Source organism: Mustela nivalis, assembly GCF_964662115.1.
Source record: "Mustela nivalis genome assembly, chromosome: 18".
Taxonomy (NCBI): Eukaryota; Metazoa; Chordata; class Mammalia; order Carnivora; family Mustelidae; genus Mustela; species Mustela nivalis.
Window position 1 is genome coordinate 208,455 of NC_139037.1, and position 21,153 is coordinate 229,607.

The 21,153-nt window shown below is 55.1% G+C and overlaps 1 protein-coding gene and 1 long non-coding RNA gene across 3 annotated transcripts in view; one reads left to right on the forward strand and one right to left on the reverse strand.

The window, feature by feature from the left end:
* Positions 1 to 524: 524 nt before the first annotated feature.
* SPIRE2 (spire type actin nucleation factor 2) overlaps positions 525 to 21,153 on the reverse strand; it is a 31,586-nt gene continuing 10,957 nt past the window's right edge. The window contains exons 3-15 of one of the 2 annotated variants that reach the window (XM_082711456.1): positions 17,296 to 17,652; positions 14,240 to 14,320; positions 13,981 to 14,145; positions 13,170 to 13,256; positions 12,793 to 12,916; positions 12,508 to 12,677; positions 11,703 to 11,892; positions 9,913 to 10,034; positions 7,207 to 7,341; positions 7,002 to 7,069; positions 2,883 to 2,910; positions 1,842 to 1,957; positions 525 to 1,533 (exon numbers count right to left, since the gene is read on the reverse strand). In XM_082711456.1, coding sequence (XP_082567582.1) covers positions 1,311 to 1,533; positions 1,842 to 1,957; positions 2,883 to 2,910; positions 7,002 to 7,069; positions 7,207 to 7,341; positions 9,913 to 10,034; positions 11,703 to 11,892; positions 12,508 to 12,677; positions 12,793 to 12,916; positions 13,170 to 13,256; positions 13,981 to 14,145; positions 14,240 to 14,320; positions 17,296 to 17,652 — 1,866 coding nt within the window. In that variant the 3' untranslated portion in view covers positions 525 to 1,310. Of the gene's footprint in view, positions 1,534 to 1,841; positions 1,958 to 2,882; positions 2,911 to 7,001; positions 7,070 to 7,206; positions 7,342 to 9,912; positions 10,040 to 11,698; positions 11,893 to 12,507; positions 12,678 to 12,792; positions 12,917 to 13,169; positions 13,257 to 13,980; positions 14,146 to 14,239; positions 14,321 to 17,295; positions 17,653 to 21,153 lie in introns of both variants that reach the window. The other variant, XM_082711457.1, reaches the window with a different exon arrangement.
* On the forward strand, positions 13,277 to 15,866 carry LOC309853511. Its single transcript, XR_014305770.1, has 2 exons — positions 13,277 to 13,541; positions 14,935 to 15,866. It is a non-coding gene; the product is annotated as an uncharacterized lncRNA (long non-coding RNA).

Consider the following 21,153-nt stretch of genomic DNA (forward strand, 5'->3'; position numbering starts at 1 on the left):
CTGGGCCCCTGTGTGCGTGGCAGGCAGCTAGAACCTGGCATCTCATAGGCCTGGGTTGAGGTCGCAAATGAGCTGTTTCTTTGGCCAAATTCCTTCCCTCTTGAGCCTCAGTTTCCTTTCCTATAAGGTGGGATGACAAGCCACCTCCCAGATGCATGTGGCAGGCCAAGCACACAGGAGCTTCAGCCATTCTCCTGAAGAGCAGTGGGAGCTGCCCCCTCCCCCGCAAACCCCAGGGAGGTCATCTGCATGGAGAACAGGAGCAGGGGTCTGGGGACAAGGCTGGCAGTTGACAGGCTCCAGGCTGAGCCACATGCAGCAGCCCTGCTGGCTGTGGGACTGGGATGGCCAGATCGGGAAGTCGGGCCTCATGGACAGGAGTGGGTGTGAGCGGCCTTGTCTCATTGGTGGGCATCCTGAATGAACACCAGAGAGCCGGTGGCCCTTAAGAGCCCAGCTTCTGCCCTAAGAGACTGTGCCCATCGCTGTGGCTCCGGAGTTCTCAGTCCACACCCCAGACGGAAGACTGTGAGACCGCCTTTATTAGGCCCAGAGCAGCTGGGTGTACACATTGACAGACTTCCTCCCCATACAAGGATCAGCAGCATCACTGGGGCCCTGGAACCAGCACCATCTCTGCGCCTCTGAGTCTGGGAGGATGGCTGGGGCCTGGGTGCTGGCCAGGGGGCAAGGAGTAAGCCTGGCCTTGGATCTTCCAACTGGAAGGCTATGATGCTGCTAGCAGGCTGCCCACTCCTGATCTTTCCAGCTGCCTCCGCAGGCCAGGTTCCACTCAGAGTACCCCTGTCTACCTGGGGACCAAAGCCTCCTGTCCCAGCCTGGACATCCTCCCGGGGAGGGGAAACTGCTGTGTTCTCATCCTTGGGATGGAGACGAGAACAAACCCTGGGATGAGGGTCTTCCCAGAGCTCTGGCGCCTGGAGCCCACTGCTATATCTCCAACCTGCCCTTTGTCCTGAGTGAGAAAACCCACTCATGTCCCGTCCCCGACCCCAGCAACTCCCAAGAACTCCCAAAGGAAACAGCCTCCCCCAGGGAGGGTCCTGTAGTGAGCCTGACCCCAAATAAACTCTGGGGCCAGGAAACATGTCTATAAATATATAGGCTGTGTGTGTATTATATAAATGTATCTATATATGTATATATGTACATGCACACTCGGGAGGGCAGCTGGCAGCTGTGCCCCAGGACCGGGAGCTTCTCAGCCGGGGCAAGACTAGCCCGGCTCCTCCCCAGAGGCCTGGCTGCCTTGAAGAGCCTCTGGCTGGTGGCCCAGAGGTTGAGAGCCGTCACTTGAAGTTGAGAGTCCAGGTGTTGGGGACGTAGAGAGACTGGGTTTGGCGGGTTCGGCGAGGCGTGGTGTTGAGCGCATCCACACTCCTGCGGCTAGAGCGAACCACGTCTGCCACGAAGCTGGTGCAGTCGCTGCAGACGTCCTTGAGGACACAGCCATGGGTGTAGATGTGCGGGAATGCCTCCTCCACACTCTGCCACTGGGACCCCTGCAGTGATCTGGAGCAGGACAGAGCCGTCAGGGACGTCCCCTCCTGTCTCTCCGTAGCCACAGCCCACCCCCATCCCCTCTCCCCAGCAAAAGCCTTTCCTTGAGAGTTAGTGGGAGGCCTGGGATCGGCTCCCCACTTCAGATTCCAGCTCCTCCCACTCAGCCCCCAGACCCATCTGAGACCGCTCTTCCTGGACGACTGCCTTGGATTTCCACGTCCTGGGAGTGTCCTCGCAAACCACCCCTGCACCCAGCTCCGGTGTTACTATCAGTGCCTGTGACCCCAGTGACATCAGCAAAGGGCAAAGGGACTCACTGGAAGGGCTCTGTTCTCTGGGTCGGTGTAGTGTCGGTAGTTGACACCCTCCGTGGACTCTCAAAGCCCAGCGTGTAGACGGGAATGTGTGCAAACTTCTTAGAAGGCATCTTCATCTACAACACACACAGGGAGATATGAACCAGGCACCCACAGGGACAGGCACACCTGCTCTGGGCCCGTGTGACCCCCTGGGGGTGTCGAGAGGCCATCCTTTTGCCCCACTCCATGCTGCCATCTGTAGGCGTGGGCGCCCTTGCTTGGTACCCGCGCCAGCCACAACCTGTGCCCATGTAGACGGACGCTTGCACCACCCGTGACCTTGCCCACGTGCTGAGGCAGAGCTTTCCCGCAGTGAAATGGCAGGACACAGAAGGTTTGGAAATCATGGTGAGAAAACCCCTTTCCAGCACCCCTGGTTTCTAGGCTGAGGTGAACCAGGACGACATGGTTCTAAGTGTGATGAACCTTCTGTGCCTGTCTGTCTGCAGGTACAGACGCCCCCGAGTGCTGTGCAGAGCCTGTCCGGAAACGTTCAAGGAGGCTGTAGTGTCAGAAATTGGGACTTTCACAGGGGGAGTGAAGGGTTTTTCCTAGCACTAGCCTGCTAACGTGGAATGTTAAAGAACATTTTTTAAAAGACCACTTACAAGTCTTTAAAAACTACACAGTCTTGGGGCGCCTGGGTGGCTCAGTCAGTTAAGGGTCTGACCCTTGATTTTGAATCCGGTCATGAGATAGAGTCCGGCCCCTTTCTCTGTGCTTCTCCCTCTGCCCCTCCCCCCACTCTAAAAATAAAAATAAAAACTGCGCAGTTTTGGGAAGTGTTAGGAGTGGGTTCTGGGTGGAGGAAGATGAACAAGGTGGCTGGTCCATGTGTGACCTGCTCCCAGGAGACAGCACTCCCAGTTCTGTCCTCTCGGAGAAAGAAAAAGGGTGCACCACCCCCCCCCCCCAGTTCTGCGACTCTTGACAAGCCACATCAGTCACAGGACACGTCGCACACCTGGGGGCCCTGCTCAGGCCCCAGATGCTGCTCACCTTAATGCTGCAGGAAGCGCAGACAGCCCTGGAAGGGAAGGAGGGGTCAGCTGTGAAGAGGCCACAGAGAAACCATTCCCACCGTCAACTGCCTCCCCTGCTCGACCCCCATTCGTTCAGTATTTCACTTAGTTTATCCCCAAATCTTGCTTTTCTCTTTAATTAGCTGTACATCCAAAATATGTGTGTCCCTCACAGCTCTTTCTCTGGACAGTTTGGTCTGGGTTTTCTCACGTGCCTGACACTCCCCACCACAAGCCCCCCGAGCCACAGGGGCCACGGGTGAGTGGCTCAGTTTCGCTGTGATGGACATCTTGTTATTCCCCATTCCTGACTTCGAGAATGAATGCTTTCTTGGGAAAAAAACCTGACAGACGACTGTGATGGAGAACCAGGGGTCCTGTCCCGTAAAGCCTGTCCTCAGAGGGTCCTTCCTCACTGGTTTCCTTTCTCCAGATCCAAGTGTGATTGACAAAGATACACATTTAAACGTAAAATAAAATAAATGGGGTACCGTGCATACTATCTACAAAGTTACATCAGGGGACAAATTTTCCAAATTCATTTCTTAAAAGAACAGACGGTGTCATCTTGCATGGACTTTTTGTTTTGTTTCGTTTTAAATTTTATTTATTTTTTTGAGGGAGAGAGAGTGCACACACGTGCCAGTTGGGGGAGGGGCAGAGGGAGAGGGAACGCTGGGCTCCATCCCAGGGTCTTGGGATCATGACCTGAGCCAAAGGCAGACTGTCTGTATGTTTTATAATTGGTTTGCCATCTAGAAACCTCTGGGTTAACTTTACTTTGCTGCGGTCAGGGAACTTACTTTCCTTGAGTCCTACATTTGTGAGAATTGTTCTGTGCCCCAGAATATGGTCTGTTTGGGGACCATTCCGTGGGCGCCTGAGAAGTACATTCTGCTGGGCTCAGCTGTGTGTGCTGTGAATGTCGGATCAAGTCGGTTGGTAGCATTCAAGTCTCCTGTGGCCTATGTCATACCCTCCTGTCTTCGCGTCCTGTCCGTTGTTGAGAGAAGGCTCTTGAACCTCGAGGGACTTATCAATGTTTCCTTGCAACTTGCTCAGATTTTTACTCCACGTATTTTGACTCTGTTGTTAGGTAGGTCAAGTGTTCAGAATAGTTATTTCTCCCCCCACCATTATGACGGGAATGCCTTTAATCTCTGCTAATGTTCTTTGTGATCTACACTGAAATTAATGATTAATACATCAACGTAGTTTAGCACTTCACACAGATGATAAAGAACTTCCGTCAGCATACTTCTGATCTCCTCCTTAGCTTTAATGCCATTGTGACGATACTTTTTACTCAGAGATGTTATGAATCCTGTGAGATGCTGCTGTTAATTTGGAGGCTGCCTGGTAATTACTGAGTGGGCAGCGGACACTGCATTTCCCCCCATTGGCTGCTGGATCTCAATTCATCTTGTTCAGAGTTGTGAGAAAGCAGTCTGTGCTCACTTACTGGCTGCTACTGAGCGTCTCCGTGTGGATTGAGACTCCATCAGGTAAAGGACCTCACTGAACGTTCGCTTGAGTGCAGGTCTACTGCTGAAGAACTCTTAGTTTTTGTATTTCTGGAGATGTTTCTACTTTTTGTCTTTGTTTTTAAAGCATACTGTTGCTGGGTACAGGATTCTAGATGGGCAGTTTTTCAGTCCTTCGAAAATGCTCTTTTACTGTCCTCTTGCTTGTTTCCAAGAAGCCTGCCACCACCTTGTCTGTGCCCTCGGTATGTCTTTTTTTTTTTTTTTTTTAAGATTTTATTTGTTTATTTGACAGAGATCACAAGTAGGCAGAGAGGCAGGCAGAGAGAGAGGAAGGGAAGCAGGCTCCCTGCTGAGCAGAGAGCCCGATGCGGGGCTCGATCCCAGGACCCTGAGATCATGACCTGAGCCAAAGGCAGAGGCTTTAACCCACTGAGCCACCGAGGTGCCCCTCTCGGTATGTCTTTACCTGCCGCCTGGTTTCAAGAATTTCTCTTGGAGCACTGGGCAGCTCAGCTGGTTAAGCACCCGACCCTTGATTTTGCATTAGCCAACATCAGGTTCCACACTTAGCATGGAGTCTGCTTGTCCCTCCCCTCTGCTCCCTGCTCTCTCTCTAAAATAAATAAACAAAATCTAATCTTTATTACAGTTGTTTTTTTTTTTAAAGATTTTATTTATTTATTTGTCACAGAGAGAGCACAAGCAGGCAGAGAGGCAGGCAGAGGCAGAGAGAGAGAGCAGGCTCCCCGCTGAGCAGAGAGCCCGATGTGGGACTCGATCCCAGGACCCCCAGATCATGACCTGAGGCGAAGGCAGTGGCCTAACCGACTGCGCCACCCAGGCGTCCTTGTTTATTACAGTTTTGATCACTTTGGTTAATATGTGGCTTGGTGTAATTTTTTTTCATGTTCCTTGTGCTTGGGGTTGAGTTTCTTGTGAGTTTTTATTTATCATCGAATTTAAAAATCTTTTTAGCTATTATTTCTTCAAATGCTTTCTGTCTTCCTCCCCCCTTTTCCTTTGGGGACTTTGATTACGTCTATATTAGACTTCTTAACGTTATCCCACTGCTCACTGGGACCATTTTCGTTTTTTAAATTATTTTTTCTCACAGCATTTCATTTTATTTATTTTTTTTAAGTTTTTTTTTTAAGATTTTATTTATTTATTTCACACAGAGAGAGAGAGAGAGATCACAAATAGGCAGAGCAAGAGGGGGAAGCAGGCTCCCCGCTGAGCAGGAAGCCCGATGTGGGGCTCGATCCCAGGACCCTGGGATCATGATCTGAGCTGAAGGCAGCGGCTTAACCACTGAGCCACCCAGGCGCCCCAACAGTGTTTTCATTTTAGACAGTTTGTATTGCTTTCTCTTTGAGTTCACTAATTTTTTCTTCTATACATTCTTCTGAATGTTTAATCTGCCATTAATTTTATCTGGTGTAATTCTGAACATTCACCCAAACATTCTGTTTTTTATGTCTGGGACTTTGAGTCTTCTTCAGATCTTTCATTCCTGTAACTTTTTGAACATATGAAATACAGTTCAAAACTTTTAATGTACTTATCTACTGATTCTAATGTCTCTGTCAGTTCTGGGTGGTTTTGCTGGATTTTTCTGTCAAGGGTCATGCTTTCCTGCTTCTTGACGTGGCTAATATCTTTGATTAGATGCCAGACATTTTATCTTGCTGGGTGCTGTTTATTTTTTTATTCCTATTCTTGAGCTTTGTTCTGGGAAGCATTTAAGATACTTGGGAATGGTTTGGTCCTTTTAGGTCTTGCTTATTTTTAAATTTTAGGTCTGGAACAATGCTTGGCCTAGGGGTACTTATTCCCCACTTGTGGGACAAGACCTTCCTCTGTGTCCGACTTCCCGGCTCATGACCTCCAGCACTTCCACCATGGCTGGTGGGAACACACACTATGCCTTAAAGCTTTAGCACAGGGTCAGAACACTTCTTCTGTAAGGGGTCAGATAGTAAACATTTTAGGTGTGGCTAAATGAATAATGAAGAAACAAAGGATGTGGCTTTGTTCCAATAAAGTTTTATTTACAGAACAGGTGGTGGGCCAGACTTGGAGCCAGTCCCTCCTTCAGGGAGCTTCTTCCCCAGCCTTCAGTCATTTCCTTGCTTGTGTGTGCTGATTAGAACCCTGCTGACTACTCTGGGGGGATCTCACCCTGCAGACTGCTCTCTTCCTGCGGGAAGTACATTCTGAGACCTTCAGCTGCCTTGATCTCTTTAGGCCTTGACCTAGAAACTCTAGGCCTCTGAGGCAGTCATGGGGCTCACCCTGTTTCCTGCTATTACCTGATATCCAGTATCTTGAAAGCCACTGCTTCCTGTACTTTGGGTTTTCTGGTTTTTATGGGATTTTTTGGTTGTTTCAGGTGGAAAGTGCCTGTTCTAATGTTACCCCACTGTGGCTGAAGGTGGGAGCCCCTTAGCTATTAAAATTAAATTAAAAATTATGTTCCAAGTTGCACTAGCCCACGGCGCATGACAGAACATCCCCACGATCCCAGGAGGTCTGACTGGTCAGGGCCGGCTTGGAGACGCTTACCTCCTGCCATGTTAATCACTGCCCGGGTGCTTACAGACGCTCACCTCTTGCAAAAGAGACAGGTGGGTGGCCAGGAGAACAGTGGGAACTTGGCTCGGCAGCAGCAGCAAATCTGTAAGAAAAGGCCCAAATTAGCTTGTCCTGCCTAGTGAGGAAGCAGCCCTGGGTTCGGGCTGGCCTGGGTTCTGGCCTGCCCTCGACCCAGAGCTCCTGCCCGACAGGGGAGCAGCAGGATCCGGGCCAGCTCACCTTCCCCTTCCTTAGACTGCTGGAGAGCTCCTTGTTGTGCAGGAACCTCTCCATCTCGGCCTTCACCAGCACGCGGCGCACATCCATCACCTCCTCCACAGTCAGAGCAAGGCTCTCCACGGGATGGCTGAACTCCTGGGGACAGAAGGGGCAAGCGGTCAGTACTGCTTAGGTCTTTGGGAACGAGGCCCTTCAAGGGTCTGTCCACAAGGGCCTCTCTTCTCTGAGGACTCTGGAATCTTCACGGCCTGGGTCTACCCACGCCCAGCAACCTCCTAATACACCCCACTCTTCAGTTCGTCTACCCCTGGCAGCCATACAAGCTCCTCATGACTTCTCTGATGGGGTCGTGCAGCGGCAAGCGAGCTCTCCTGCGACCCAGCCCACCCCGGCCCGCTGAGGACCAAACCCCCTGTAGCCAGCCCCACCTGTGTCCACAGCCCTCCCCGACCTGAAATGCCGGCCTCCTCCCTCGTCCCCTACCTGCAAGTACACATGACAGCCGATCGAAGCCAGCCAGGGTTCCCAGGCCCCCTCTCCTGCTACTGGAACCCTTCCCCACGGAGCTCTCTCCTCGCTGGCAGTAGAAGGCCCCAGGCACCCCTGCGCACTGCCCAGCCCAGTGCTCACCAGCCCGCAGGGCTCTGAGTCAGCCCGTCCGGAGGCGGCGTGTGTCCTGCCAGCCACAGCCGCCTACCATGTGAGAGTGCTCGGGGCTCCCTCTGGGAAGGGAGGGTGGGGCTCGAGCTCTCCAGGTCTCAGTTCCTCTCCTGTGAGGTGGGGTTGTATGCCGCTCAGTGGGGAAACACAGCCCTCAGTGCGCAGCCCACATTTAAAATGTTAGCTGCCGAGATGAGGCATCCTGAGGGGCACCAGCCCATGAGGGCATCATGAAGATGGGCGCTGGGGGCCTGTGTTTGGTTTCCGACGGCCAGTGGGTTATCCTCTTTAGGGCCGTTGTCTGGGGAGAGTCTGGGGGCCCGTGTTCTCATTCCTGCCCGAAGCGTTAGGTTGTCTGGCTTCCGGCAGCCTGAACAACTCCCTGGGAGCCTCACACGTGTTACACGAACAGCACATGTGGCCAAGAAGTCTCACGTCAGGACCAGAGACCAGCAGGCTGGGTGTGTCAGATTGGCTGTAAGACGTGTCCAGGGTGGACGGTCGCTGAGCTTGTGTGAAGTTTGACAGCCAAACCTCTTGGAAAGCACTCGAGGTCCGTGCTAAGAAGAATACACTTACGGGACCGTCATTTAAAACACGCCCCCGCCAACAACTGATTAAAAGAATATACTGAGGCGCCTGGGGGGCTCCGTCAGTTCAGCGTCGGACTCTCAATCTCCGCGCACGTCTCGATCTCAGGGTTGTGAGTTCAAGCCCCACGCTGGGCGTGGAGTCTACTTTAGAAAAAAAAAACAAAAAACCTCCACTTCCCCCAGTTCTTGGACATCCCTTCGAGAAGCAAGCCTTACTCCTTCCCCGCCCCCTGTGAGTTCTGTGCGGGCTCACGTGCACTCAAGACTCAGCTGCCCCCGTGACCCACAGCCATGGCCCAGGAAGACCCTGCTGCTGGAGGGGTCACGCAGGGGGCCTGGGACCACCCTCATCCGCGATAGCCAAGCCCATCTCAGTGCTGAGCCAGCGTGTGTCAAGCTGGCGGAGGCGTGTGTTCCGAGCACCAAGTCAGCCTCACGAGGAACAAGGGGAGGGGCGGAAGGAAGACCCCGTGAAGGTCTACAGCACAGCCAGGTCTCGATGTCATCAAGGAACACTTCCAGCGCAAGAAGTGAAGAAGTAAGAAAACTTGTTCTGGTTCTTCACCCAAAGAGGAAAAAAAAGTGGGTGGGGGTGCTTAATTCTCCTCTGCTGAGGATGTACTTAGTCACTGTAATGAACAGATTACGGTGGAAGTGAGTCACTGCTGACACTGGCGTCTGCCTTGGTGTCTCTCTCAGACCACGAGCACTAGGGGAAGTCCGCCGCCAGGTCCTGAGGACACCCAAGAGCCCTGGGGAGAGGGCCACGTGTGGAGGCACCAAGGCCTCCCACGCATAGCCACGTGAGGAGCCCCATTCCAGGGCCGCCTCTGGGGAGGCCTGAGCCCATCTGCCCACCTGCCCAGCCGGGCCGCTTCTGGATTCCTGACCTCGGAAACCGTGAGATCATAGAAGTTTGTTGCTTATACTGTTCCATTGGGGGACGTTTTAATGCAGCAAGAACTAACACGGGGCTGAGCGGAGAACGTCAGTGTCACGGTACCTCACATTTATATGGCACCTGTCAGCATTTTGACGTCTGTTCTCGTCTGAGCCTCTTGACAAAACTTCAAGGGCGGGATGATTACAGCAGCAGTCACAGGGTCGTCAGCTCTGTCCCCCCCCAGGGAGGCTGAGGGAGCCCGGGTGCGAGGCTCACGCTGCAGTCTTCCTCCTCACTGCCCTTGGGCCCGGGGCCCCAGCTTCTCACAGAGAGCGAACCAAGAACTTCCCCTGTGCATCCCCTTCGCAAGGTCCTCGTTTGGCCAGCGGGCTGCCGTGCCCAGAAGGCCCAGAAGGCGGCAGCAGAGCAGACCCAGCCACATGAGCTGAAGGAGTGGCCCCACTCCTGGGGCCCCACTCCTGCCGGCCTTGTCCTAGGCAGACATGAGGGGGAGGGCCCAAGGGACGCCCCCACCCAGTCACTGGGGACGACAACACCTCTGTCACTCACCAGCCACAGGTGATGGGTGTCTGGGGCTGTGGAAGCCTCTGGCTTGTCCTCGGCTGAGCCCTGGTCACTGTGTGGTCGGGAGCTGGGGTCAGGCTGGGCCTGGACACTCATCGGGAACAGACCTGGACTCAGAGCACACAAGTCCCGTGAGGACAACCTGGCAGACACTGGTGTCCAGGGAGACATGGGGACCGTGGGGGAAGTAATCAAGCCAAAGAACATGTAGAGAACATATCAACCACATTGGGGGCACCTCAGTGTCATAGGCCCAAGGGACCCCTGTGGGAGGCCCCACCTCTGATCCCTGTTAATGAGCCCACGGGGAGAGCAGGTGACACCAGTCCCGCAGGAAGCCTGCCTCCTGCATTCACGCCGCTTACTGCTCTCAATGCGGAAAGTATGAAGGGGCAAGAGGCCGGTTCGCCACAGGGTCTCTATGTCTGGGGGACAGTTGGGGGACAGTGAGGTAAGGAATTGGCCTGGCCTGGACCCCTTCACTCCAGCAAGTGTATCAGCTACCGAATAGCACCGCCGTGAGAGTGGCCAGAGAGCAAGAGGATGGCTCCGGGTAACCTTGAGGGCAGAGAAGGCAGGCTGGCCAGGACTGGTCGAAGCAGTGGGGGAGGGGGAGAGGACAAACCCACGTCCTGTCAGCACCTGGGGAAGCACAGGCCTCACAACAGTGGGACTAACTAACCCTGTGTGGCCAGAAGGATTATGTTGACCTCTGTGCGGAACAGGAAAAGGAGGTGACGGTAAGTCAGGTTCTAAAATGACGTGCTGCGGGCACCTGGGTGGCTCAGTGGGTTAAGCCGCTGCCTTTGGCTCAGGTCAAGATCTCAGGGTCCCGGGATCGAGTCCCATATCGGGCTCTCTGCTCAGCAGGGGCCCTGCTTCCCTTCCTCTCTATCTGCCTGCTTCTGTCTACTTGTGTTCTCTGTCTGTCAAATAAATGAATAAAAATCTTTAAAAAAAATAAAAAATAAAATGACATGCTGCATGGCCCGTCTGGTTCATTGCAGACACCTTCTCATTGACGGGAGAAGGAAAAAAAGACTAGAAAGATCTGTCAATCATCCATCCGTCCATCCATCTATCCATCCTATCATCCATGTATACGTCCATCGTCCACCCATCAGTGTCCACTCTCCCATCCGTCATCCATCCACACAGCCATCCGTCCGTCGTCCGTCTATCCAATTTTCTTTTTTCTTTTTTAAAGATTTTATTTATTTATTTGACAGAGAGACATCACAAGTAGGCAGAGAGGCAGCAGAGAGAGAGAGGAGGAAGCAGGCTCCCCGCTGAGCAGAGAGCCCGATGCGGGGCTTGATCCCAGGACCCTGAGATCATGACCTGAGCCGAAGGCAGAGGCTCAACCCTCTGAGCCTCCCAGGCACCCCCCAATTTTCTTTTCATATACCAATATAGTAATATCATATATGGGCATATATGGCATTACTATATATATGGCAATTAATATACCAATATAGTAATAATAATTATCTCTAGGTATTAGAATTATGGGAATGTTTTCAAGTTTTTAAAAAGTGTCTTACAAAAAACGTGGATGACTAATTTAGTAAGAAGGTTTTCAAGTTAAAAAAGTGGGGGATGCCTGCTTGAGGCAATGAGGTAGATCTGGGCTTGAACTTTAAACACCCTTCTTACGGATATGAGCTCCCGGTGCCCTCTGAGTGCGGCCTGCTCGGGAGGACAGTAAGATCCAAGCCAGGACATGATGCCCACAGGGCAGAATCAAGAAAGAAGGGGTGAGAGGCACCACTTGCCTTGCTCTTGGGTGCTTGGCCTCCAAGTGTGCATGCTGCCTGCGCGGGGCCGGGAAGATTCCAGCCCTCCTTGGGGCTGAGTGGCTGGCTGCAGGCTAGAGGACACTTCGCTCCGGAGCTGGACCAGGTCATGCTCTGAGAAGGAGCGGTCCCGCTTCAGTGTCCCCTCCCCACACGGAGACTCTTCCTCCTGTGGACACAGCAGACTCAGCCCTGACCACTCAACCTGACCATTCTGCCCGCCAGCATCTCCAGCCTGTCCCTGCACCGGCCGGGGGCTGCTGCCTCACTCTCCTCTGGACAGTGGAAACAAGTGCCTCAGAAGAAAAACCCTTTCCTGAGGCCTGTGGGAGGTCCTGGAGATGATCGGTCCTCTCTCAGGTGTAGCCCACTAGGATCACTACCACCCCTGGTTTCCTTGGGCTCTGGGGGCTGTGGGGACATGATAGCCCCATCAACGTCCCACTGAGTGTCCCATTGAAACACACTGGCTTTTCACGTCAGTCAGAGGGCGCTCAGCTTCCCAGCCCAGCCCTTTCTGTGCCATGGGAAGAGGTGACCCAAGGCCACTGTTTCAGTCACCCGTCTGAGCCACCAAGATGGGGGAGTGCTCCCAAGGCCCACCACGTTTGCTTTCAGAGCAGACCCAGTGCCACAGCAGGAGACCAGCTCCAAAGAAGAGTGCGGCCTTCAGCCCTGAGCAGTGGACGCCGGCAGCTGAATGTGCCATGCTGCCTTGGCTCAGTCCTTCTCACTTACCCCCATCCCCACCCCGGCCTCTTTCCAGGAATCTATGGGCTCTGACCTCAGATGTATTCATCTCCTCCATCTCAGCCAAGGTGGGGGCCTTGAGCAGAACCCGGGGCCGTGGGCGCTGCGTGTTGCTCCCAGCATCCGTGACGGACAGGTTGATGCAAGACGTGGATTTGGTGTCCCCTGAACAGGCATTGAGAATGCAGGGCAGAGAGCCAAACCCTGGTGGAGGCAGGGAGGTGGGGCAGGACAGCAGAGTGAGGGGTGCGGATGGAGTGGGGAGGTAGCGGAGCAGGAGCGAAAGTGGGGAGGGGCAACAGAAGCAGAGGAAGCTCACCCCGGCCTCCCCAGCGCTCGCCCCTCACTGGGCGCAGCCTCCGCTCCTGCTTGATCTCCTCCAGGATCTTCTCGTGCAGGGTCCTCTGCTTTTGGGGTAAGGGGCGAAGCCTCCTCTCTGAGACCTGGAGGGAGTATGGCAGTTCCAGGAAGGAAGGGCAGTGGAGCTGCGCCACAGACACACTAGAGCAGGGAGGAACACTGCGCACACAGCCAGCCCTATCAGGAGCAGGCACAGCGGGGGCAGGCCGGTGGTGGCCTGCGTGCTCCTGGGGCAGGTCCATCTCAGACCCAACCCTCCAGCCACCTCCTCGGGGGAGGCGCCGGTCTGCCCTTGGGGTGGGAAGGCCACGAGGGGAGGCCCCGTGCAGCACGTACCTGCTTCAGTGGAGGCCGGGAGCGGATGAAGTCCAAGATGAGCTCATGGGCATCCTTCTTCACCCTGGGAGGTATGTCTCCATCGACCTGTGGGGGAGGCAGCTAAGGCTGAGGGCTTGATTCCCACTCAGGAGTTGGGGGCCGTGGGAGGGGCCGTGGGAGGAGTTGGGGGCCTGGTCCTCATGCCGTCCTGCCCCCCCGGCAGCATGGCATGCACGTGGCTGTCATGACCACTCCCACCTTCCCTAAACCTCAGGCTCTTCGTGTGAAAATGAAGGTTGGTGGCGCCCCTTCGACCCAGCTGTCCCAAGACTGGAATGAACTCGCACATGCAGAATTTGCAGAGTAAAACCGGCACGCAGCACGAGCCACGTGAGTATAAATGGGACAATCCTCCAGGGTCCTCCACACTTCCCCTCTCCCTATTCTTGTCACACCGTGTCCCCAACATCATACCGAGTCCCCGACATCACCCCATGTCCCCAACATCACACCGTGTCCCTGACGTCACACCACATCCCTGCCCTAGCCACACTGTATCCCCGCCCTTGTCACATTGTGTCACTGATGTCACACTGTGTCCCTGACATCACAGTGTCACACCGTGTCCCCACTCTAGTCACACCATGTCCCCGCCGTGATCACACTGTGTCCCTGTCCTAGTCACCCCGTGTCAGGTGGAGCCAGATGGGTCAGGGCCTCATCTGTCTGTGCACACCTGAATGCCCACGCAGCAGCCAGCGCACGGAGCGGAGGCTGCAGAGCCGCGAGCGGCAGAGGCTGGGGCAGGCCGCCGGCCCCAGCAGCTCACCATGACCCTGCGGAGCTTGTAGTTCCTGGCGCGGATGTCTTGCATCAGCATCTCGAAGGGGGTGAGCTGGAACTCCGTGGGCAAGGGGTTGAACTCCTGCTCCTGCACCTTCTTGAGCTTCACTCCGTGACGGAGTTCCCTCATGAGCTGCACCCAGAGTCGGGCCTGGGCCCCCGAGAAGACGGAAATGGTCTTGAGACCCGGCAGGGCTCCCCCTGGCCCTGGCACAGACCCCAGGTGGGGGGTAGCCATAGCTTACCCAGTCGGTGTGTCCCAGGTGGTCAAGCTCTGCCAGGGGCTTGCCTTCCTGCAGCTCACCCTCCCGAAGCTTCTGCAGCATCTGTTAGTCCAGGAGAAGGTGAGAGTGGCTGTCACAGGGCTGCAGGCCCCGCCGGTCTGTCCATCTGGGGACAGTTCCTGAACACGTGGGCTACTATTCCACCAGCTAAAAAAGGGATGAGTGGGCATTTGGGGCCAAAGCTCTGGACTCAGAAAGATCTGGAGAAACAAAGCCATTAGCTTTGGAGCCATGTGGGGCCCTTGGTGGCCCCTCAGCTATCTCTGGCAGTTCTCCTGGGCCAGGGGTGAGAGCTGAGCAGCCACCTAGTGCCCACACAGGACATTCTGGCTCTCTCCTTCTGTCAGCCAATCCACACAGCCCAGAGGGGCAGCGCGTCCTTCTGAGAGAGCAGATGCAGGGGGACCCTGCCCTCTGTCACCTGTGAAGAGCTCCCAGGCTTCCCTCACATCCAGCCAGCATGGTGCTCCCTCAGCAATGCCTCGGCCTCTCTGTCCAGGCCACGTGCATACCCCCTCCTGGAACCCCCAGGGCTGCTTCTTGACCCACTCTAGCAGGGACACTGGAGTTTCAGTAATCTGCTTCTGTGAGTGTTGTTTGGACCATTGGCTCCATGAGGCCAAAGCCACAGGGATGTTTCTGTTTTCTCCCCTAAGGATTCCTGGTTCCTAGCACAACTGGCAGAGGCTAGGTCTTCAACAATGGCTGAATGATGGATGGATGGATGGATGGACAGACATGGATAAGAGGATAAGTTACTCAGCAAGTCCTGGGAAACAGGTTCATATTTCATGAAGCTGAGAAAATGCCAACATCACAGTGATGTTGGAGAACAGAAAGGATTGTTAGGTAACTGTTCTTTGCTGCGAATTTGGGAAGCAGCTACTAGATTCACTCCCTTCATTGTCCTGGATCTTGGCAGCAGCCAGACACTCGGGTCCCACCAACTCCCCTACCCTGGAGAAGCATCGAACCCTTAGCACACAGCTCCCAGCTCACCCCCCTCACCCCCCACACACAATAAGCCAGAACCGGTTACCCTGGCTTTCACTTAAAGCTATTTGCTAAACTGCTTTGGGACGCTCTAGAAAACGCAGCCAAGTCTCAGAGCACCGCATGGTGTGTGACCTGGCTGATTCTAAAAATAGACCTGTGTGTGATCTGGCAGTTCCTGTGGGCAAAGGGCATGAAGGGTGGGTCTCCCATCCCTCCTGGACTTTCTCTACCTGTCCCTGAGCAGGGTGTTTCTTCTGAAAATGCCAGCCCAGATGTGTCCCACTGACACCCTCTTCTCATTCCCTGTTACTACCAATTCCCTGAACATCTCTTGGGGCAATTACTTGGAAGTCTAGAGTTGTTTGCTCATGCTAAAGAAAGAGCTTCCAGGGGCACCTGGGTGGCTCAGTGGGTTAAGCTGCTGCCTTCAGCTCAGGTCATGATCTCAGGGTCCTGGGATCGAGTCCCACATCGGGCTCTCTGCTCGGCGGGGAGCCTGCTTCCTCCTCTGTCTCTCTGCCTGCCTCTGCCTACTTGTGATCTCTCTCTGTCAAAAAAATAAATAAAATCTTTAAAAAAAAAAAAAAAGAAAGAGCTTCCATTGTCTGGATAAGGAATTGATGGTAGCAACAGAACAGATGACTTCAGAGCAAGAAAAACAAAAGCATGAAGACCATGCACTCATTAAAACATCAGAAGAACATCTCTTAAGTTGTGGAGGAGGAGGAGCGTGGTTGGGGCCTTGGGGGAAGGGAGTGGCCAGAGGAGCGACCTGCCCTTGGGCCACCAGCTGGGCTACAGATAAAGGCCTGTTGGCTCAGGGACTGTCACTGCCCTGTCGGTTCTGGGCCCCCAGGCCTGTCCATCAAAGCAATACTGAGAATCTACTCAGGCCACAGTTCAGGGAAGCTGGTTCGGGGAACCAGACACCAGTATTAGTCAATTCCGAAGAACACCTCTGCCAAGAGTGGGTGGAACCAATTCCCCCGCCCTCTGCCAAGACCCCCTGCTTCAAGGAAGTCTGTCACCTCCTTCCAGGAAGGAGATGGGAGAGTTGGAGGAAGACTGTCAGCTAGTAATTCTGGAACCATGAAAAGACAGGACAGCCCTGGAGAGACCCCAGCTCTGCCTGGACTTCCTCTGACTTGGGGCAAGGGACACCTTTCAGAACCTCTATTTGTGGGGTGCCTGGGTGGCTCAGTGGGTTAAAGCCTCTGCCTTCCGGTCGGGTCATGATCTCAGGGTCTTGGGATGGAGCCCCTCATCGGGCTCTCTGCTCAGCGGGGAGCCTGCTTCCTCCTCTCTCTCCACCTGCCTCTCTGCCTACTTGTGATCTCTGTCAAATGAATAAATAAAAATCTTAAAAAAAAAAAAAAACACCTCTATTTATCTGTAAAAAGAGTGTGGGGGGCTACGGTCACTGAATTTCCTACGCCCCAAAACTCCAAGCGCAGTGAGTACACATGTGCACCGAATTACAAGTGGCGCCTTCAGTTCCTGTTTCCAGAAGGAACCAGCCCTGGGAGAGGACAGCCAGGTCTCGCAGGACATGGAAACAGGAGGCAAGAGGAAAGAGGTCCTGGGGCCAAGTGGCTGCGAGCCGGTGAGTAAAGGTCCTGACCCTCAGTTCCTCCCGTGCAAAATCCAGCTCAGGGTCCGGGAAACCCGCACAGCATGACAGGGCCCGCCCCGAGCGCCAGCTGCGAGGCGAGGCCGTTCCGAGTCCGCCGCTGAGGACTTCCACTTCCCGTGGGAGAGACAGACAGACGGACCCACAGGGGGGGGGGGCAGGAAAGACGGCCAGGAAGGTCCCTTGGGGGCCTCCGCCCCTTCCCCTGGGAGTCCCTCCCCGCACCCTCGCCCTGGGCACACCGTCCCCTCCGGCCCTGCTCAGCCCCAGCCCCGCCCTTCCCGTCCAGGCCTCCGGGAAGCCCCGCCCACACCCGCGGCCCCGCCCCCGCCCCGCCCCGGGCCCCGCCCCCACTCCTCGGCCCCTCCCCCCCACGGCCCCGCGTGCTCACCTCCTTGGCCTCCCGGACCCTGGCCAGGAAGGCCCGCAGCTCCAGCGTCTCCACGAAGAGCGCCCGGCACACGGCCTGGTAGTGGGTCTGCGCGCCCCGGGGGTCGGTCAGGCGCGCCGCGCACAGCCGCATGGCCTGGGCGAAGGTGCGCACGGCGCGGGGGCCGCCCTCAGCCTCCTCCTCCTCCTCCGGGCCCCCGTAGCCCTCGTCCGCAGCCCCGCAGACGCCGTCCTCGCAGTCGTTGTTGGCCATGAGGTCGATGAGCCGCTCCAGCTGCGGGCTGAGCTCGCGCTCCTCGCTGTCGTCCAGGCCCCAGTCCAGCGCGCGGTAGATGGCAAAGCCCAGCGACTGCACCATCTGCAGGACGGGCCGGAGAGTCGGCGGGGCGTGGGGGACCCCCCGCAAGGGACCCAGCCAGGAGAGGGGCCGCCGCCCCGCGGGAGCACAGCCCGACAGCCAGCGGCCCCGCCGGAGGCCCCCGGAGGCCGTGCCACAAGCCAGCCAGCCGGACACGTCCGGAGCCGGCAGGACGCCTCCCAACCCGCGCGGCCGCGGTGGACAGCAGTTCAGCAGGCTCTCGGGGCCAAACGTGCTTTTACCACGTGAAGTGAGGGCAACGCCCTCCCGAGTACCTAACCCAGAGAGAGGGAAGACGTGCGCCCACAGGGACTCGTCGGGAACGCCCAGAGAGCCCACACCTGCGATGTCCAAATGTCTTCAACGGGGACACGGAACACAAAGGTGACCCATCCTTCCCGTGGGATGCCAGGCTGCCAAGATCAAACTCAGGCACCCCCTTACACACAGAACACAGAGCCACAAAGCCAGACTACAGGCTTCCATTCATACAAAACCCTAGGCAAGATGAAGCCAATCTACAGCCGTAAAAAGCAGGTCACTGATCATAAAGCATATCCCAATAAATGTGATATAAAAATACAGGTAACCGAAACAAACATTGGCTTTTAAAGTGACATAAGAGTGTTTTAAATCAGAGGAGAGAGACTAGCGTGCTGGAATTGTTAACTACATGGGATACGGTACAGACACCTGAACTCATAAAAATTGACATCCTCTCCCTTAAAAAATACTGTAAACTCCATGCAAATTTCAACATACGTAAATTTAATCTGGAAAAGAAGAAAAGTGAAGAAGCAATGGCACCTGTGTGGGGGCTTGCCCAGGGACCAGGAGCTGTGGGCACCCAGCCAGGTATGGGGCTTACAGTGCTACAGTTTACTTTATGTATTCTTGAAATCTCCATAATTAGTTCTTTTACAAGCATATTCACATATTGAAAATCTGAGTTTTGCAATAGACCTCTTAACTCACCATTTCTCAATTTTATTTGGCAGGAAACCCTATTTTCATAGACTACCGTTAACCACTGGGACTCTGCCTTCTCCGGGGGAGCATCTGCAGACCCCGCCACTCCATTGGTGGCTCTGTCCAGTGGCCATCGGCTCCTGGCATGGGCTGCTCACAGGAGTGCAGTCCTGGAAAGGTCAGGGCTGCTCGCAGGGAAGAACCACGTGCCATGTGCAGTGACAGGTGAGGATGACCACAGGGGTGCTGCTTCTAGCCTGCCTGACTTTCATATTTTGACATTTCTCCTTTATGACAATGATGCAGAATGACCATAGCTCTTCTCGTGTCATCAGCTACACAGAGCCCTTGGCTACTTAACTCTAGGACAACCTAACCTGAGACCTAGCCTCTGGCTTCTAGGCAGAGGACGGAGCCACGGAGCCACGGAGCCATGGAGTCATGTGACCACAGCTGGCAGCCGGCTGAGCTGGACTTGGGACCCACGTCTGTCCCCAGCCTGGGCTCTAAGCCTTGCCCAAGGCAGGAGGGAGCCACACCCTCACCTTCCACCCCGAGTCGGAGTCTGCCTAGCCTGAGGGAGGGGGAGGCCTCTGGCCTCTCCTCTTGTTTCCCACACCTGCAGCCCAAGGGGACTGGCTTGAGCAGAGCAGAAGGACATGGGGAGTCAGTGTTGGGCAGGGGACAGGCACAAGACAGCCTTCTCTATCCTGCAGAAATGCCTCAGTACACACCCTGGCCAGTGTGGGGGGAGGGGCTCCAACAGAGCCAAGTTCCAGTCTGCAAAACCCCAGTCCGCCCTTGGAGGTGGTCTTATCTCTGCTTAGCCGGGCAAGAATCACAAGCCCAAGTCATGAGTCAGAGGGCAAAAGACCAGGGCCAGGTGGAGTCCCCGATGGCAGTGGGACCCCCATCAGGACTACTGGGCTGGCAAGAACCACAGGTCACACAAATTCCCATCGATTCTTTCTTGGCCAGAGGTAGAGGTCAGAAAGGAGATTGTGGGAGAGATTCGTGTCCATTCTCTACGCCACGGCCACTGCTGACCCAGGCGTGGCTGTGACCTGGTCTCTCCATCAGAGACCACTCTACAACCCGGGGCAGACAGAGGGGCCCTGTAGGCCAGCCCCTGTTCCAGTGCATCTTGGAGCAGCACCACAACCCACCATGCCTCTCCCTCTTACTCCTGGGAGCTGGCCTAAGCCAGCACCACGTCAGTTAAAGGGTTAACTCCAACAGGAGCCTCTCATCTGACAGCTGCTCTGTTAAAAGCTTCTCTGTGTTCCAGCCCAGACACTGGAAACCGCTCGAAAGGCAGAGAGCTCTTGCTTTCCCATAAGGAACAATCTGGGGAGCCAGCCAGGGTCTGAGAGCCTCCAGGCCTACCTGCCCACAGCGTTTTGAGAACTGAGCAGACTCCCAACAGGCCAGCTGGGGCGAATAGCCTGCTAACTGAGGGGCTTGGAGAGAGAAGGGACCGAGACTGCAGGGCGGCGTCCACAGGAGGCTGGTAGCAGGAATCTGGGTTAGCACAGCGAGTGGCCCCCTACAGTAGTTTCTGGAGTGGGGCTCCAGGGTTAGTCTGTAAGAGCGCAGACTGGACCCCCACAAACAAGGCTCCTTGTAAATATCATCAGAACTGCTAAGAGATCTCCTTTGGGGCGGCAGGTGGCCACGGCACATTCATGTGGGGACTCTGGGTAACAGGGGCCACCCTGGGATCACTGTCTGAATGGCAGGGGACTGTTCCTAGGCTTTGGATAAACAAAGTCTCCAGAGTACTCTGCCAGCTGCGGCTATGCTGTCTTCTTCCCAGACCCAACTACGGAAGCAACATGGTCTGAGAGCCTCACCACGGAGGCAGTGTGCCACTGGGAAGTGTGTCTTATCACTGACAGCAGTAAGATTGTCAGCATGTGCTGGGAAGAAAAAGCAGGAAAACTCTGGGATGATGCTATTATCGTTTTGCGATTCTCCACGACAGACTATATGGCCTCTTTGCCGTGACCAGCCCCCCACCCTTGGTATAATGCTGTGTTCAGTACATAAACACACGTTTGTATAAAGCTTTCTTAAAGGCAGTAGAACGATCCACATTAAATTCAGGACAAACTCCCGGAGGGTAGAGGTTCAGGGAGGCACTGGTCCTGCTGGTGAGGTCTGAATTGTGGGCGGGGTGGACAGCAGTCACCGGCTGGTTTTCCTGCTTGCCCCTCAGACCCACGCCCTGACTGACCTTCTGCGTCCACAGACCACAGCACCTTTGCTCCCTCCCTCTGGTCAGTGGGAGGCAACACCAGCAGCTTGGGGGCAGAATAGGAGAGGGAGGTAGGGTACCGTCGCCCACCCCTGCCCTTCAGGCCCTCCAAGGCCTGCCAGGTTCCACACTGACCAGTGGGCTCTGTCCTCACCTGCCTGTTCTCTTCATCAAGTCCTTTCAATGAAGCCCTTTGAGTATTTTGTCTATGTCCTACCTCATGGAAACAATCTTGTAACTTTATATGCTATCTAATTCACATAATATGAGACATA